Genomic DNA, 19529 nt, shown 5'->3' with positions numbered 1-19529 from the left:
ACAGGAAGCTGCTGGTGGGCGTGTCCTGCGCTAAACCGGTTCACCTGAAGTCTCCGGCACGGCTGCAGCACCAGAAACGGCCCGTCTTCACTCCAGAGGAAGCAGAATCCTCCCTCTGAGAACAACATGGCTCGAACCACACTGGGTAAGCTTACACAGCTTCGACCTGATGTGTCTATTGTTTAAATGCTCCCATAACAGACCAGAATAAGCTGTCTTTGCTTTTAGTTTGTCCACAGTTCAGGTTTCTACCTCCTCAGTTTAAACCTGTTGGAGCAGCGGCCAACGGCCACCTGCAGGACGGAGAACAGACAGGAAACATTGTGGCGTCCTGCTGGTCAAACCTGTTTAACAAAGCTGAAGGGCAAGAGTGCATGACAGACACGTGCACGATGAGGCGCCAACGCAGTGCATCAGAAACGTATTGGCAGCAAAATAGATTTCAATTCTTTCTTTATCTCCTGTAAATTCTACACACAACATCATCACGGCCGTTCATTAGTGGGTACAGGTGAATCACTTTGACCTCAGTTCACAAAAATATCAGAAATATCGTTGCATTTGCCAAAACATTTGAATTGTCTGCCGACACGCAGGTGAGTTGTTAAAGAACTGTTGAAGAACACAGCCAGAAAAGTCACCATATTGTCACAAATCTGGGCAAACCCATAAATGCTTATCCCAAGTGAAACAGTTACACAAATAGTCCGCTAGGTGTCACCGCAGCGCCGCTTGCTCTCATCACGTGGTCTCTCCATTCCACCCCTAATCTGCGTGGTCGACTGTTTATCCTTTGAGTTACAGCATGAACCCATCAGCCAGATTAATTGTGTCTAATCACCTCCTCAACTTTCAACAGAAGTCCATGTTGTCCCTCAGCTGGTAGTTGTGTCTCCAGATACACAGATTTATGGCTTAAGGGTGGACAAAGTGGAAGCGCCTCAGCCTTCCAGCGTCGCCAGGGCAACATTAGTCGGTTGTTCCTTCTGGTTGGGGAAAAGTAGTTCAATGCTTGGAACTGTACATTCACCATTTTGTTCTTTTTCTGCTTTAGGAGCTGGCAGCCCTTTAATGGAGGCCATGGTGGGGTTTGCACTGGGAGCAATAGCTGGCTGCTTACTGGGCGCCACAGAGGATCCAGTAGAGAAGGCCGTGTTAGCAATGAGCGCAGCTGCACCTTTAAAACCTCTGCTGGAAGATATCAGCACAGTTGGGGCCCTTGGTTTGGGCACTCTGATGGGAGCGACCGCTCTCACCGTCGCGATGACGTCAGTGGTTGCTGGTGTGATTCTGGCAGCTGCTGTAGCTTCTCTGTTTGTCTCCACCAGGAGCTGCAATAGCTCCAACACAGAGACCATTGGTCTTTGGATGTCAGCAGGGACGGCTGGGGCTTTTGGGACCACACTCAGTGGAGCCACTCTTGGAGTCGTCATTGAATGGATTGTGAAGAACTTTGGCATGATGGGACTTTTAGGGGCTCTCAGCATGTTTACGGTGCTGAAACCGCCTTTAAACCTGCTTTTCAACCTCCTGTGGAAGCGAGGAGAGGCCTGTTGTTATATGGCTTCAAACGACTGGGCCAAAGAACGGGAGGAGATAGAAATGAGAGAGGCAGAGCAGAGGCAGCGAGTGGCGGTGCGGATCGAGCAGAAGATCCTGCTGTTGGAAGAGGGAAGCAGCAGTAAGGAGGAGTCGGCGTGGATCACGGAGAGAAGACAGAGACAAGAGCTGGACAGGAGGAGGAGGCAGAATCAGGAGGCCCAGCTGGAACAGAAGAACCTCCAACAAGGGATTGACACGGTGGTGGCCAAACATGTGGACTTTTTGGCTTTCTCGGGGATGCCGATGACGGTGGTTGCCGTGGTGACGTCGGGCTTCGGACTCTTCGGCTACGGCAACCACCCGTTTGTGTTTGTGGCCATCCTGCTTGTGCTCGCACTCGTAGCTTACGGACTTTTAAAGAGTTCCAACTTTAAATTCTGGATGTCGATGGGATGCATGGCGATGTTCGTGACCTTCATCGTGGCCGTTCTCACCCTCCACGCGGGGCAGGTGGTCATAACCAGCGCCATGAAGATGAGGAGGCCGGCACAGGACCGAGAGAGCATCAGTGCACAAATGAAGCAGCAGTCCTGCGTGGAAGCCTTGAGCTCAGCCATCTTTGCTGCCAAGCTCTGTCAGCTGGGTTTGGGGGCAACAGTGGGGGGGCCACTGGTACGGTATTTGGCCAGGGAGGTGAGAGTCATCCTGGGGGCAGCTTTAGTGGCCATGGCTCTCCTGGGTGGGATCTTGGTCTTGTCCCCAGTGCTGGGAGAAGGCGGTAAGGCGGGCGCTCTACTGGGGGTGGTGGGAGTGACGGGGGTGTGTGTCGGTGCTGCTGCTGCTCTGTCTGGGAGGTGGTCTTCATGGCCTGGGACCCTGGGGACAGTGGCAGGACTGACTGTAGGTGCAGTCCAGGTGGGGCGAGGGCACGTTCTGAACATTGGCCTGCAGCTACCTGTGGCCTTCATCTTCGCTATGAGCGACCCGTTCTAGCCCAGCGCCGCTCCACACGGCAGCAGGTCTTCAGGAGAGCCGCCGTCGTGGATCACACCTCTTCAACTGATTTCTCTTTCTGCTTTTAGAGTTCAGAATTGCCTTCTGGAATTATTCCGTTTGTTAAAAAATGAACAAGGAGTAAGAGAAAGGGGTTTTGATACACAAGAGCAGCAACCAGCAACAACAGGTTGATCAAAGATCTTCTCTTGATCCCGTTTGAGCCTCACAGCTGGTGCTAATGTCATATTTAAGGTTTCGTTTTAAATAAAGTCTTTGAAATTCTGGGATGAGTGTGACTGGGTTAAACTTCTCATCTGTGCTTTTATAGAGATGTCATGATGTTTATTGTTGTTGTTTATTGTTTATTGGCTGCACAGCTGGCACCATGAGTCTGCCTGATTCTTCTCTAGTCTTTTTACTTTTTAACTTCTGTGACTCTTTGTTTCGATTAAAGATGAAAGTAGAAAAGTAGCAGAAAACCCCCAAAACCTGCAGATATAGAGAAGAAAATCATTTTTTTCCCCAACTTTCCTTCACTGACATCAGACATGAGCCTAGTTTCTGCTTGTATTCTAAAAAAACCTGATTTGGTTTAAGATGTAAAAAAGGAACACATGCATTCATGTGATTGTAACCTTCACTCCCTTTGCACTGATTACGAATGTTTTTCTTAGTTTCACTAAATCTACTGGTAGTTTTATAATAATTAACACGGGTTTAACCAGCCCCTGTGGTGACCAGTTTACTCTGGCAGCCTCTCCTGCTAGACACGGGCAGCTTTAGCAGCAGCCATTAGGCCTCCTGGACCAACACTACATACTCAACCGTCCTGCTACTGCCCTCGTAACAAATATCTCATCTCTCAGCTAAGGCTGCAAAATACCGTGAAATGAAAAAGACCTGAAACATATTAACAGTGCAGGACAGGCTCCCTGACATCCAGTGTCCCTTCATTCCCTACAAGATCCCAACATGTATCAAAACACTCTATTTAGTGAGTTCAAGCTAAAATGTTACATATTATATTTCACTGAAATAATGACTGTACAATAAACAACATCTGGCAGCCTGAGGAGAAATGTTGCAGAAGCTATAAGTGAAAATAAAAAGAAGGTTTATATTGAATAGGAGGCAGTTAAATCCAGATCGAAGCTCTTGTGGAGGAGGTAAAGCTGCTGCCAGAGATGGAGGGCAGGTCAGGAAATGAGCTGGACTCAAAGACTCAACGTGGAAATTAAATGAGCAGCAGAACACAAAACGAAAAGAATAGCAGTCAAAGCTAAGCTAAGTGACTCAATATGGCCACACATGACCAAATATGGGTGAATGGCATGTAAATAAAAGTACATAAACTCTAAATACACACACACACCACACACACACACACACACACGAACACGAACACACACACCTGAGCTTGTCCTGGGATTAGTATCCGTGTGACCATACGTCATGTGATCATGGGTCATGTGATCATACGTCAGTCTAATGTGAGTACAGAAACCCCCCTACAGGCCCCCTGAGTTTAGCTTTAGACGTCAGACATGTTTCCCCTGAACACTGACCTCAGAGCGTGTGAGTCCTGCATCTATAAACAACATGTGTGTTTGTGTGTGTGTGTGTGTGGTGTGTGTGTGTGTGTGTGTGTGTGGTGTGTTACAGGGAGAGCAGAGAGTTGCTGATAGATGAGCACATCAATCACATTCATACTTCATTAGAACAAAACAGCCCAACTGTCCAAACTGAGAGCTCGTTGCAGAGCCGCAAAGGTCTGAGAAGATCTGATGAGGCTGAAGACACACCAGGGAGTGATGGAGCTGTCCAGCTAGGACCGCAGCTCTGGACAGCATCTCTGGACAGCATCTCTGGACAGCATCTCTGGACAGCAGCGCTGGACAGCAGCTCTGGACAGCTGCTCTGGACCGCAGCTCTGGACAGCAGCTCTGGACAGCACCTTTATGGTGGCCCAGAAGGCTCAGCACATATGCAACTTGTGCACACTTGCAACAGCGGACCAATAGTCTTTGTGTTGAGCCTTCTGGGCCACCGTACTTCAGATATTTGTACAAGAAAATAGGAGATTTGTTAATGATGTAATATGTTTGAAAGTGAAGTTGCGTAATCCCCCCAAGACACACACACACACACACACACACACACACACACACACACGCACACTGACATCTGTGTGTTGTTTACCATCTGCCTCACCGTTGCCCTTGAACCAGTTGTACGTGTTCCAGTCTTTGTGGGCTCAAGGCCCGCTTGTGCTGACATAAACTCAGCAGCCTTTCCCACTGAAAAGATTTGATCCAGTCTTTGGCTTTACCCGTCACCATGACGACCTTGACATCTCAGCCGGGCCATATTTACCTGTCACATTACTGGAGCTCTTGTTTAGGGGTCTTAGTGGTTGCTCTCCTTCAGAATCTGGACTCCACGCTGATCCACGGTGGGGGGTTAGGAGCTGTGGGAGGAGGGCTGGACGCCAGGCTGCTATCTGATGACGGACCACTGTCCTTGGGAGACAAGGGCCTGCTGAGGCTCTCCTCATGCTGCCACCATGATTCCAGTATCAACTGTAGGTTTCGGAGGTTCTTTGATGTGACCTTAATCTCTGTGGTTTGTTCTGATGGAGGTTCAGCGGAGTGAAGATTCCTCCAGAGTCCTGACGTGCACAGCTGACCCCTGGCCCTTCCCAGCCGAATCTACCTGTCCTCAGGCTGTCCAGCACCTGTTGTGGCTTACGTAAGCCCTTTCACTTCCAGTCACCCGTTTCCCCGACTGACGTAACAGCTGACCTTCACTGGGGTTGTTCATTCAACAGCCGCGGCCGACCGTGCACAGAGGAGCATGCACGTTTCTTCTGGGTCCTGTGAGTGGCGCCATCAAAAACAGAGCTGGATGTGGAGGAGGAGCGCACACACACACACACACACACACACACGCACGCACGCACGCACACACACACACACACACACACACACACACACACACACACACACACACACACACACACACCACACACACACACAGGAACCTCCAGCATAAGAAGGGTTCCTGAAGCCAGTTGAAGTGGGGAACAGTGAAAACCAGTGAAGACCTCTTTACCTACGTGTCCGGTGCAGCACTGGGAGGAAGTTATTGTTCTTCAAGCACTCTTGAAAACTTGGGTTGCTTTGTGTTTGCTCAGCGCCAGCTCACGAGCGCTCTTATAATGTAACACTAATTACACCATTACAGACAGAAACACCAAACCAGTGGAGGATTCCTCCCATTCGGCTGGATCCTCCACAACCCTGCAGAGGAGCTCATGAGTGCTGCTCATCGGTGCTGGAGCCAAGACAGACCATGTTCTATTGGATTATTCTACATCTGAAGGAGAGTGTGAACATAAGATGAGAACTATTCTCCTACACCACATCCTGATCAGTCATTCTTTGATCAATGAATCAAGAACCGGTCTATAAATCTCTAGAACACCAACACTAAGCCACTTGGATATCTGTATTTTTCAGTTCATGCTGGTAATAATCAAGCAGATCCATGTATGTGCAGCAGACACTGAACTGCTGATGCTCCAGATAGACGGAACCTGTGCTTGGACCTCCTGCAGCCCACAAACTACAACCACCATCACAGAACTCTGAGGAACTGGTGAGAAACCAGCTGGGACTCATGGCTGCTGGTGAAGAATTGGGTGACCAGTATGAAGACAGCAGAGGTCCTCTGGCTCTGCTGAGGTGTCACATGATCCACCAAAGTGTACTTATCTCCACACTGTTGCTGCCCAGTTCGCTGGTTCCTGTCTCTCTCATCAAGTCCCGTTCATTTATTTCAGATCTATATGGATTTTCCTGGTCAGGTGATGGCGGCTGTTGCGTTGCATTCAAAGACCTGCCTGGAGTGAAGCCTGTCTGTGTGTTTATGGCGAAGAAGGCCTGGAGGTCCTGAACACTCAGCTGCTGCTGTTGGACTACAAACATGGGGAGTTCATGGGGACGACGTCAGTGCCGAAGCATCAACTGGATCTCCGAAGCTCACAGACAGCTGTGAATAATTCAGTTCAACCAGAAAGCTAGACAGCTAGGTTAGCTTTATCAGTCTCACAGGGTGGAGTGATGCTGGCTTTATTACTGGGACCCTCCTGCTGGACCTCCTGCTGATGGGGGGCTGGGTAGAGAGAGGAGAGGAGAGGAGAGGAGAGGAGAGGAGAGGAGAGGAGAGGAGCAGGAGAGGAGAGGAGAGGAGAGAGGAAACCATGACCCAGTGGGGTGACAGAGGCCTGTGATCATCTTTCGACCCCGGCAGCCTTGGCCTCTAGCAGCATAGCTGTTAACCTAACGATTAGACGACCCCCTAAGTATGAGAATTTGTTTGTCTATGATAGTAAATGGAACTACTAGTAAGAGTAATAACTTTTCAAAGAGGAAGGTTTTAAGTCTGATCTTAAAGGTAGAGATGGAGTCAGCCTCCTGTACCTGGACAGGGAGCTGGTTCCATAGCAGGGGGGCCTGGTAGCTAAATGCTCGGCCCCCCATTCTACTCCTAGAGACTCTGGGAACCACAAGTAGACCAGCATTCTGAGAGCGGAGAGGTCTATTGGGCTGGTAAGGTATCACTAGCTCCTCCAGGTAGGATGGAGCGAGGCCTCTGAGGACCTTGCAGGTCTGGAGCTTCACTAACTTCTCTGTCTCCTCTGGTTTCATGGATAAATAAAGCTGAGTGTCATCAGCATAAAAATGAAAATGTATCCCATGCTGCCGAATAATGTTCCCTAAGGGAAGCATGTACAAGGTGAAGAGGATTGGTCCAAGTACAGAACCTTGAGGAACTCCATGGCTAACCCTACTGTATGAGGAGGGAACACCATGGACATGAGCAAACTGGTATCTATCAGATAAATATGATCTAAACCAGTCTAGTGCTGTCCCTTTAATCCCAATCACATGTTCCAGTCTCTATAACAGGATGCTGTGATCAACTGTATCAAAAGCAGCACTGAGGTCCAGCAGAACCAGCATAGAGACCAGTCCATGATCTGAAGCTATAAGAAGATCATTAGTAACTTTAAGAAGTGCTGTTTCTGTGCTGTGGTGAGCTCTAAAGCCTGACTGAAACATCTCAAACAGGCTGTTCCTCTGCAGGTGCTCCAGTAACTGAGTCACCACCACCTTCTCAAGAACTAGAGATAAAAGGAAGGTTGGATATCGGCCTGTAATTTGCTAAGACATCAGGATCCAGTGCATTGGGTTTATTCCTGGCCAGGTTGGTTCTGAGCCTCCTTCCATCAGCACATCCATCCCTCCTCCTTCGCCGAAGCTGTGTTGGGCTTCATGACGAAGCTGGAATGCTGATTAATCCTAAATCAATGGATTTGCTTCTGATATCCTCTCTGAACACTTTCATCTCATAGTTATTGTTTTCATCCAGGAAAGAAAAATCACTGTACTGGAAAATAAATATGCTTTAATAGTTACACTAAACTGAACAAGAGTGTTAAGAGTGTAAAAACATTTGACAACACAAATAAATATATTAATGTGAAAATATACAAGAACTTTTTGGCTGTACAAACTCAAGAAACAGTCTGTTTAAATACACATAGAATGTTTTCAAGGGCTGAGAAGCTGCAGCGGCCCGCCTCACGGGAGCCAAGGCCAGCAGTTTAAGGGTCACGGGTCAGATCACATGACCTGCCGGGGGCTAAAACAGGACGTCACGGAACACACAGGAGAAACGGGACTATCGGGAGGGAACGTCCGCTCTGGTCCAGTCAGAGTGGAGGAACCACACATGTGACCTTTTAAAAAGGTCTTCTGGGTGTTGTTCAGCTGCACAAGTGTTGGAACAAACAGCTGCATTAATAAGGATGTTTCAGCAGAACGTTCCCAACTCTGGATTCAGTGTTAATCACTTATTAAGCCCCAGACAAACGACCCTTCGGTCTAAGGTGGACCGCAAGGCAATACACACACACACCCACACCCACACGCATAAATGTCCAGACATGAAAGATAAATCTAAATGTTTGGAGTATTTATTTACTTTTATATTAATCTATCATATCATTAGCAAGATGTTCCTGCAGTATAACCTGTGTGTGTGTGTGTGTGTGTGTTACAGGAGAAATAATGCAACCAGGACTAAAGCTCATGATATGATTGGACAGTTCTGTGAGCTAAGCAGCAGTAATGAGACGAGGACTTAGGCCCACCAAGTGCAAAACCACATGTTCATCACCCCGGTCCAGAATGAAAACCATCTGTGTCAGCGCATCACATACACCCACCTACCCACCCACCCACCCACACACACACCCACCCACAGACATTGGTAGTGGCTAGGGTTACCTTCGGTCAACGGGCCCACCATGATCCCCTCTCACCGGTGAGAAACTTTCATTTCAATCAGGAATGTCAGAATTTTGTATTCAGATCTTTTCCCACAAAGACGTGGACGGACAACAAACTCAATCTTCTGTACAGACAGAGAAAAATATCCATAACACACAATATAAATATGAGAATAAAGAATACTGAATATGTTCATAAATTAAAGGGAGCATCCTAAATGAAGGGATATGCAGAAGTACCAATGCTATAAATAAACTGCTGTGCTGTGAAGATGGAAGGTTCTCTTTGGAACACACATACATTAAATAAGGACCTTTGTGGAGCTCTACAGTGACGTGCTGATTTTATTTGTGATCAGTTAAGTCTTCTTTCTGTATACAACTACAGAAAGTTGTATCCCTTTATGCTGCCTCGGCTCAACATATTTTGTAAAAAGAATATTAAATATAAATAATAAACTAGCAAATCTGTTTCCCACAGAGGGAAGGGTTACATGAAGGACCACAACAGGAAGTGGTTTGTCACCTGTTATCCTACCCTGACCTCCAGCATTGGAACCTAACTGCAGCCTCTTCTTATTAGCTGAAGCTTCACTATTAGCTGACCTTTTGTCCATTTCTCGTCATTGTCACACAACTCCTCCAGCGTGGAAGGAATTATCTTCACATTATCAGCCACAAGGGTGCCGGAGTAACTTAGAATGCTTTTTAGGCTCATTCCCAAAGTCCGTTCAGTGGAATCAAGAGTTCAGGTTGGTGGGGAACAGTTGTTGGAGCTGTGGTCCTCGTCCTTCTTCTGCCTCTTCTCACAGCATCGCTCAGAGCGTCTGCTGCGTCTCTCCTTCAAGACGTGGTCATCGGGTTCAATAAAAAAATATTCATATCCACAGCAGCCCAGTATCCAGTGAAGGTTTCCATTAAATTAAAGAGTTCCAGCCTTGAGCAGGGCTTCGCTGAAACGCTTCCATTCACGCGCCGGTGGCGCACTCGTTATTCTTTTAAATAGTGTCTTTTTCTGTAGCAGCAATACACATTGTCGTGGTACTTCTAGTATATGTACATATATATTAATTTCTTTAGGGATGAAACAGGCAGGACCGGCGTCCCCAGTGTCCTGTCTCGCGTCGTCCCTCCGTCTTTTGCAGGGAATGAATCCTCAGACTTCAAAGTGCTGTGCCATGAAAAGAATTCCTTCATAAAGTTCTCATCTCCTCGGTTTATCACATCTGTGGAGGAGAACAGCAAAACAGCCGGTCAGGTTCAGGCAGGAAAGTGATCAGAGGAGGGTGGAGACGTCTCCTCTATATATCTGAATCTAAATACTTGATGGACCCGCTGCAACGATTTCCTACTGCAGGATGTTTCTCCTGATCCGGGATCAGTGAACGGACTCTCTCAGACTCAGAGGAATACAAAGGGAGAAGAACGTCTAACTGTGGTTCAGGGAACAGGGTTAAAGCTGGTCGGGGTGGGGGTGGGGGCGTTGGGGGTTAGAGGGACCTCAGCCTGGTCCAGGGACCCCCCAGCAAAGGCTGCATCTCATTCTTTCCAGAACACAGAGCTGCCAGCTGGAATCATGTCAGCAGTCACTCCACTGAAAAGTGGGTGTCCACCTGAACACATGGCAATGTGGGGGGTCCCTGCAGAGGTCAGAGGTCATGGGGCTGGGCAGGGTCAGAGGAGATTGTGAGGCACAGCCTTATTAATTAGGTGGTCTGAGCGCCCCTCTTTAGGTCGAGGGCTTTGATGAGATCAGAGCCTCTTGGTGAACAATGTTTGAGGCTTCACTCATTAACGAAAGGGAAGGTTTTCACTCTTCTGGTGCTGAATCATCCTGAGTTCTAAAGAACCGGCAGAAGCGAGAGAAGCAGGAGTAGGAAGCGACCCGCCAGGTACCAAAGCGGCTAACGCTTTATCTTCAGCACGACCCAGGACATGTGATTGCTGTGGCTGGTCTGGCCACCTTTTATCGAGCCTGAGCAGAAGTGATGATCCCTGAATATCTTTACAAGAGTCATGCAAATGTTATGTTGTGTTAACAGCAGCAGCAGAGCAGCAGCACCACCACAGACAAGCTGCCACATGCTTTTGAGCAAACACACAAGAACATGCAAGTTCTGCACAAAGGTGGGGGGAGCGATGAGTGGAGACGGGATGGAAATCAAGAGGAGAGTTGAGGCGAGGCTCAGCGGTGTATGTGGGCATGGCAACAAACCTGCACGTTCTTTCGTTTAACTCAAGCTGCCTGGACTTGCAGTCTAACTGTGTGAATTTGCAGGAGCATTTACAGGTGAGAAGGTCCTGCACAAACAAGCTTTTTCTTCTCTCTGAGCAAGGTGCACAGTGGCTGCAAGGGAAGCAAAAGGAGAGAGAAAGACAGCTAAGCTATAGTGATATAGAGAGAATTCAGCAGAAAGGCCATGCACCCCCCCCCCCCTCCCAGCAGTGTGTGCGTCGTTCACACCTAACACATGATTCATGGCTGAAATGTGCTGTGAGACTGAAGCATCCACTCCTCATGTTTCTCATGTGGTCTGCAGAGATCAGAATCAGGTGACAGGAATCATCTCATAGTCTAAAGTCACCTGGTCCAACAGCCTCACCCGTCCATTCAGACACACACCAGCCACATTCCACCGATCAAACGTCCCCGTTTATGGACAGCATGTACACAGATCAGTGTGAAGGAGGCTGCTCCAAGGACATCTAGCAGTGTTTAACACAGCAGCTAACATTATGTGATAATATTTAGAACTTGCTGCTCGTGTTTTGTCTGAGTTCAGCCCTGTCAGGAGCCACATCAGTACGACGGCTTATCACAAGTGCTCCGCCCTCTTTTCAGGAGCTCTTATAAAGTGGCTGAAAAACATAACGGTCCAAAATGTCCTCCGCTCCTCCCACATGAAAACAAGAGGAAAACAAAGCAGAGCTCATCAGCGAAGCTCTCCTGGTCAGTAATCACATCTGTTCTGTGCTTTTGGTTTGGGTTCCTGCACCTGTGACCAAAACGAGAACCAAGACAAGCCCACAAAAACAGGAAGCAGAAGTATGGGACGCTTATCAGTGCGGTCCAGAGGACACCCTTGCTCCTTCCTCAGATAACATGAAAGGCACCCAATGAGAACCTCTGCACACAAAATGTCTGCATTCAAGTCTCACTTGCTCTGCAGTCCGCGTCCTGCTCGCACCCGGTACATAAACGAGAGCAACTTCACATTTAATTGGTTTAAAGAGAAGGTGAGTAGACCAGAATCTGAGCCACAGGTCTTACAGATGATTACACCACTGAATGTGACTCACATTAGCATGCGGCTAATGTGGCTAACATTAGCGTAGCAAGTACGTAGTGTGATGTTTAAAGCATCAGGTGTGATGTCATCAACCCACCTTCACCTCATTTAAACACTACTGTTATCAGTTCTTAGGTTACATAATTATGGATGATCTTTTCCTATTAAACACACACACACACACACACACACACACACACACACACACACACACACACACACACACACACACACACACACACACACACACACACACACACACACACACACACACACACACACCAGCAATGATGCATCAAATTGTCTCTTACTCCTGACACCACTAAAAATAAAAATGGGTTAACTGCATGACACCTGCTGCTATGATTAGACTGGGGGGCTGCTGGTGGGGAGATGCCAGCACGTCCCTGTGTGGACAGCAGCAGGTGTCCCCTGCCTCCACTGCTCACCATGTCCACAGCATGAAGACATAAAGCCAGTGTGGTGAGAGGGGGCCGGTCTCAGGACCCTCCTCTCCAGCGACAGCTGCTCATCTCTGCTTGTTACATTCTGTGAATGTTGATCTAAGAATCTGATAATAGCATCGCATAGAGGCGATACGACATCATCGACATTGACGCACGTTTCTTCTGATTAAAAATAATGATCCAGATTTAAGGGTGGATCATTTCAAACAAACGAAGGACTTTTGATTCCTGAACTGTGTCAGGAGTGATTGATAGGGTCCACCGACACAAGAGGACAAAGCAGGACACACGGACATCTCTTGATGTCCATCAGTGCAGAGAGTAGAAGAGAAAAACTTACTATTCTTTCTTTGCTGTTATCTGCACATCCTGCTTTGGTCTGAAATAAAGAAGGAAGCAGCAGCAGGTTAGATGATCCAGGTGTCGTCACTGTCCCACTGCTCCCAACAGAAGCTCCTCTTACCTGCATTCACACTTGAGATGCTCTGTGAAGCTCAGGTCAACGTTATTCTGTAAGACCCTCAGTTGCACCCTCTTTACCTTGAAGACAAGCAGACACAGAAGCCTTTCAAAGGGACGGAACAACATCTCCGTATGGAATCCACAGTGTGACACAGCGTCATTCAGAGAGGCGGGATCAGTGATCGACGGGGCTTCAGTCCCTTCATGCTTTCATCTCATGAATTTGAAAACTGCATTATATTTATCAGCTTCCATCTGCTGCAGCACCTTCCCGACCACCCTGGGAGGGGGGGGGGGGGGGTGTCTGCTGTTAGAGAAGCTGGATTACCCATGAGGTCTCATGAGGACATCACGCTGAGCCATGTTGGGGAACAAACACCATCAAAAAGACACAAATGTGTTTGAGATCCTGCACTCACCTGCAGCGTCACGTTCCGGCTCTCGGTGGCTACACACTCCAAGGCCTCGTCGTTGCAACAGCCTCCGCAGCGTTTGATCACCACACAGGAGGGGATGTATATGTGTTGCGTGTTGTCTGGGTACTCCTGGAAAATGTCCACCAGGGTCTCCCTGGGCTGGCACATGCTCTTCATGTAAACTTCATTGAAGGAGAAAACTACAAAAACAAGAGAAGCAATGGTCGTCTTCAATATTCCAGTTAAAGCTCAGCCCGGTCTCATACTGGACCGGGACGTCTGCAGCATCTTTGACAGGGAAAATGCAAAACATGTGAAAAGGGAGGAAATATAATAACAAAGTCGGCTGGAGTAGAAGAATAAGAGTACAAATCCTCAGTTAAGCACAAAGAAATAAACTGAGCTTTAAGAACTTTTAATATTATCGAAACTATTCAAGACAGTTTTGTCCAAACAGCATCAGAATAGCTCTTTTGATTCTTTCCCTGAGAAATCCCAGAATAAACAGCTCCACAGTTTACAGGAGCAAGGTTCCCAGCAACCCTGGTTCGTAGCCTCAGGCGCCGTGGCGCCAGAGTTGACCTCTGACCCGTGACCTCACTCAGCCCACCCTGGTGCAGCCTGCGGAGTCACCAGTGTGTAGAGAGCTCCCACATCACAGGAGACACGTCAACATCAAGAGCAACGTGGAATCATGTTAGCCTTCAGAGGTGAGAGGGATGGTCACATGATGTCCCTCTATGACAGTGTGTAAACAGCAACATTTACTTGACGGCAGGACGGTGCTGCCACGCGGCAGAGGCCATCAGCTCAACCTCGGGTCTGCAGACCTCAGGTGGGTCCCACTGGAGGTGGTCTCCCTGCAGCTTGACGCTACGACAACAGCAGCACGTCTGCACGCCTCAGCACGGCGAAAACAAAGCCACGCTTCCTCGCACATCACTTTCACAATGCTGCTGTTGACTTGTCCGGGCCGAGTGCCTGAACCTGACACCTGCGGGTTGGGACCAATGAGTCCACCTTCAAGGGACAACGTGCTGAGGAAAGGTCAAGCTTCCAGCCGCCCCGGTCCACTGACTGTTGTTGGTCACGGCTAATTAGTGTCTCCATCCATCATCGAGCAGCACACTCAACACACACACACGTATCCTTGTACTTCTATCTTTGTGAGGACTTTCATAAGCATGATGCATTACCCAGCTGCTTACCCTGACCCTAACCAACTAACCCTGACCCTCACCTACACCCAATTCCAACCTGAAAACCAGGTCCAGACCCTCAAACAGTCCTTTGAAGTGGTGAGGACCAACCAAGATGTTCGCATTTTGCTAGCGAAAAACACAGCACAAACACGCACACACACACACACTCTCTCTCTGCCAGGGCTCATATGTATTGGCTGTGGGAATAACTGAGACCTTGAATGCAGCTTTTCGCTCTCTCTCTGTCTTTGATATCTCCAACTATTTTATGGGGCTACAAAGTCCAAAGTGAGCCCCTCCTCTGCTGGGAACTTTGATTCCTGTCTGCTGCGCGCAGACAAACAATAATTTCTGAGGAACAGAACTGTGCTGCACATTTTTCAAGCTTCACGGTTTTAAAGGAATCGTGATGGGGAGGGAAGAAAGCCGTGTCCCCTGCGCGGCCGCTAGGTGGCCCTGTTGTCATCTGATTTGAACACAGAAGAAAAGAATTCTTGTCAGTCGAGAAAAGAACTTACCATCATTTTTACTGTTCTCCGCGCCCTTGTTGATGCTAGCAGTCTGCAAGAGACCAGAGCAGAAGGTAAATATGGTCACCTGCTTCCAAACAAAGAGACACTCCCCCCATCAATAAATGAATTGTCCTCAACCATGTTTGGCCTCCGTGTTCTGCTAGTCTTAGATTCAAACTTATACCAAATCTAAGATTGATACAGAAAAGCTGATAATTCCCAGAGTTCTGTCAGTAATCAGACCTGAAGTGAATCATTACATGTGGCCCTTCAGTTTGGGCTTCTGGATGTTTTCTGCACGCTCCGCTTTACCTTTGAGACTTTTTAACCTAAAACTAAACATTGCTGTTAAAGGAGACTGTTGGAGGATTAGTAAAGTAACGAGCACATGCATATTTATGAGGGAGGGGGGCTCGTTAGACCCTTGCGGGCCCTCACATTTGCGTGAGCAGGCCAGTGTGGGTCTGTCCTTCCCAGAGTTGGGTTAGCCATTAATAAAACCCAGCTTGGTCCATGTCTGAACTGTTCCTCATCTCCTGTAAAACTGGACACCCACAGCTGAGAGCTGAACTTCAAACAGCACCAGAGTGTTGATTAAACAGTTTGGTGTTCATAAAAGACACTTTAATGAGCAGCTAATGGACATCCTGCTCTTCCAAAACTGCCTCAATTATGTCATCGCCCTAAAGTGAAAACAAAGAGCGGTAAAGGTCCCCTGAAGCTGAAGGGCCAAGCAATTAAACTTCCCTCCTGTCCTGGGGGGGAAGCCTTCCCATATATGAGTATGTTTCATCGTGGCACGGACCAATCCTCTTTGTTTTGCCATAAAATCCCGAGGTGACGAGCCGCCTGGCGGTTCTCCGTGCTGCTCTGCTGTCTGCTGTAACCGGCTGAGGTATTGCGTGAGAAAGCGGGTCGGCCTGTGCAGACAGACTGCAGGGCGGCAGGACAGGAGGAACCGGGTCTGAGCCTCCACGCAGCGCGGATCATCGTGGGAACACCACACAGTGCGCGCTTAAAAGGCGGGCCCGGACAAACTCCATTCACAATTCTCACACCCTCACCAAATGTTGCCGGAGTGGCGCTTTTATAATGAGCTCCGTGGATTTGGGAAGCTTAGCGGATCGGCACACGCGTAATCCCACACGCAACATGTATTTAATCAAAACTGATTTGTTCTCCCCTTTCCCCTGTAGAAATTCTGCAGATGTGATTATTTCATCATCAGCACCATTCTAAAGGGAATCTGCCCCCACAGTGTGTGACAAAGCCTTTGGATAAAGAAAAAGAAAACGGCAAATCCTCAAGGACAAATGCGACACCCTGAATATGTGTTGACTGAGGATGGGCGCAATGTTTGGTGTGCCCGAGCCGTCATGGAAATATACGTTGACATGAGGACGCAGCTTCAGAGACACGTGTACTCCGCCTAATTTGTCAATAGCCACAATAATAGCCCGAGTGTTTGGCCAGAAGACTCACCTTTCCAGAGGGGAGGCGAAGAACCGCGACCAGAAGGATGTGGACGAGACTGACAACAAAGTTCATGGTTGTAATCCCTCAACAAAGCACAGCCCTCGAAACGAAAACCGAACAACTAAGGCCAAAACAGAAGGTGAGGAGGAAAAGAAAGCGTGCCGAATGGTTCGCTATAGCAGTGCCAACTCCATGCCTTCCGCACGCATGTGGCGCGCTCGTTTCCAGAGAGTCTCAGGCGCTGGGATCCAGACGGTCCGACGGGCTCATCCACAGACAAAGACGCGTGTGGAGTTCCGAAAGCCTCTGAGCTGGAGCCGGGACGGAATAAACGCAGCAATCCCGAGAAGCACAGCAGTCACCAACTTTACGCACCGGCGTCGTCACGCTCATTCATCGCACACATCAGAGGGTGCGTGCGTGCGTGCGTGCGTAAGCGAACATGTGCCGTAGAAATTTCCTCTCTCCGCTACACCTCCCCTTGTGTTTCCATGAAGTGCTGTGGTCGGCTGCCTTGCTTTATATCATCACATCTCTCTCTCGCTCTCCCCCTCCCTGGAGGAGGGGCCGCTGTGACGTGGGACGAACCAATGGCAACCAAGGGCCTGTGTGTGTGTGTGTGTGTGTGTGTGTGTGATGTCTCTGTGTGTGTGATGTCTGTGTGTATGTGTGTCTGTGTGTGTGTGTGTGAACGCATACACGCTAACCTGGGCTTCACTCCTCCATTTTAACAGTCAATAAATAAACATAGCATCTATAAACATAACATCTACTCATGGTTGAGGTGGACGTGTGTCACGCTGTCCTGAACTCTTTTTCAGTCTTTCAGGTTAAAGTTTGGAGCGTCATGTCATGATGAGGAGACATGATCTGGTGATACGCGTCCGTTAGTACCTCTCAACAATCCCCAGCACACATACTGAATATTTAAGTCGAGACATTTGGAGGTCAGACAGGTGTTGGACTCATTCCACATCACCATCTGGCAGAGTTTTACATCAGGAACTTCCTGTAAGAGAAAAGGAAACGATGAGACTGGCTGATAATAGTATTCCCTGAGACACAAGTCACAAGGAAACATGTTGCTCACTTTTCTGAGCAACCCACTGTTTCATTAAAAAGGGCCTTTTCCTGAAACTCCTGTGTTTTGTTTTTGTAGCACACTGCAAATTTCCATCGTAAATTAATCACGGTGCACTTCCTGCTGCCGGGGCACATCCAGGTTTAGTGCACATTCAGCTTCAGAGCCAGTCAGTCCTGGTTCCTCCCAGTGACCAGGCTGGTGATGCAGGCGACCATCAGCTGTTTGGGGAGCAGATGGCAGCGCCAGGAGGTCACACGCTGACCGTAAGAGCCGGTGTAGAGGGCTGTTGTGGTGGGGCGCGGCCACCAACGCCAGACTCCTAGAGCAGAGCAGTGTGAGATGATGTCATGTGGTTCTTCTGGTCCTGGTTCCGTGTGACGTCCTCCAGAGCTCACACATGTACCATTTGAATCATGTTAATCTTCATGTTAGTGTTCAGACTCCAGATTCAGACAGGCCCATAGGTGGATGCACACTTCACACCTGTGTGCACCCTCGATTGATCTCTATTAACCTTCTAATGTGAGAGAACACGCAGTGTCCTGCAGTGTCCATCAGCATCCAACAGTGTCCAGCAGTGTCCTGCAGTGTCCAGCAGTGTCCTGCAGTGTCCAGCAGTGTCCTGCAGTGTTCAGCAATGTCCATCAGCATCCAGCAGCATCCTGGAGTGTCCATCAGCATCCTGCAGTGTCCAGCAATGTCCAGCAGCGTCCTGCAGTGTCCGTCAGCATCCAACAGTGTCCAGCAGTGTCCAGCAATGTTCAGCAGCATCCAGCAGTGTCCAGCAGTGTCCAGCAGCATCCAGCAGCATCCTGGAGTGTCCATCAGCATCCTGCAGTGTTCAGCAATGTCCAGCAGCATCCAGCAGCATCCTGGAGTGTCCATCAGCATCCTGCAGTGTCCAGCAATGTCCAACAGCATCCAGCAGCATCCTGGAGTGTCCATCAGCATCCTGCAGTGTCCAGCAATGTCCAGCAGCGTCCTGCAGTGTCCATCAGCATCCTGCAGTGTCCAGCAATGTCCAGCAGCGTCCAGCAGCGTCCTGCAGTGTCCATCAGCATCCAACAGTGTCCAGCAGTGTCCAGCAGCGTCCAGCAGCGTCCTGCAGTGTCCATCAGCATCCAACAGTGTCCAGCAGTGTCCAGCAATGTTCAGCAGCATCCAGCAGTGTCCTGCAGTGTCCAGCAGTGTCCAGCAGCATCCAGCAGCATCCTGGAGTGTCCATCAGCATCCTGCAGTGTCCAGCAGCATCCTGGAGTGTCCATCAGCATCCTGCAGTGTCCAGCAATGTCCAGCAGCATCCTGGAGTGTCCATCAGCATCCAGCAGTGTCCAGCAGTGTCCAGCAATGTCCAGCAGCGTCCAGCAGCGTCCTGCAGTGTCCATCAGCATCCAACAGTGTCCAGCAGTGTCCTGCAGCGTCCAGCAGCATCCTGCAGCGTCCAGCAGCATCCTGCAGCATCCAGCAGTGTCTCCCTGCTCCAGTAGCACCTCCCCACAGAGCGTCATGCGTCCTGCCTCATCGAGCCTCTCACGCTCCACTCCGCCTTGCATGAAACGAGATTCACAGGACGATCAGGCAGATGACTGATGGTCCGTCTGTCTCATGTCAGTAATTCAGCCTTCTGACAGGCCTGACCTGAAGAAACAAAGATTTTTACTGTTCATTCATTTACAGTTTGTATACACAGTTTAAACTTGCGTGTCAAATCTAATGTACAGATGTGA

The 19529-nt window shown here is 48.9% G+C and overlaps 2 protein-coding genes across 3 annotated transcripts; one reads left to right on the top strand and one right to left on the bottom strand.

The window, feature by feature from the left end:
- Positions 1-4: 4 nt before the first annotated feature.
- On the top strand, positions 5-2820 carry LOC130532397 (uncharacterized). Its single transcript, XM_057045046.1, has 2 exons — positions 5-145; positions 1055-2820. The coding sequence occupies exons 1-2, from the start codon at positions 127-129 to the stop codon at positions 2533-2535; spliced, it is 1500 nt and encodes a 499-aa protein (XP_056901026.1). The 5' UTR covers positions 5-126; the 3' UTR covers positions 2536-2820.
- A 5167-nt stretch (positions 2821-7987) lies between these two features.
- Positions 7988-17246, bottom strand: vegfaa (vascular endothelial growth factor Aa). Of its 2 annotated transcripts, XM_057045284.1 has the most exons (7): positions 16725-17246; positions 15249-15291; positions 13532-13728; positions 13114-13190; positions 12991-13029; positions 11109-11240; positions 7988-10119 (listed from the first exon to the last, which is right to left on the bottom strand). In XM_057045284.1, exons 1-7 carry the CDS (start codon positions 16788-16790, stop codon positions 10098-10100), a joined length of 576 nt encoding a protein of 191 aa, XP_056901264.1. In that variant the 5' UTR covers positions 16791-17246; the 3' UTR covers positions 7988-10097. The 2 variants fall into 2 exon arrangements, with proteins under 2 accessions (XP_056901264.1, XP_056901265.1); XM_057045285.1 differs by lacking the exon at positions 11109-11240 and having other exon boundaries at positions 16725-17244.
- Between the last annotated feature and the right edge of the window lie 2283 nt (positions 17247-19529).

This window comes from Takifugu flavidus, chromosome 10 (genome assembly GCF_003711565.1).
Source record: "Takifugu flavidus isolate HTHZ2018 chromosome 10, ASM371156v2, whole genome shotgun sequence".
Classification (NCBI taxonomy): Eukaryota; Metazoa; Chordata; class Actinopteri; order Tetraodontiformes; family Tetraodontidae; genus Takifugu; species Takifugu flavidus.
The sequence above is the reverse complement of the archived record's forward strand: the minus strand, read 5'-3'. Positions and strand labels throughout refer to the sequence as shown.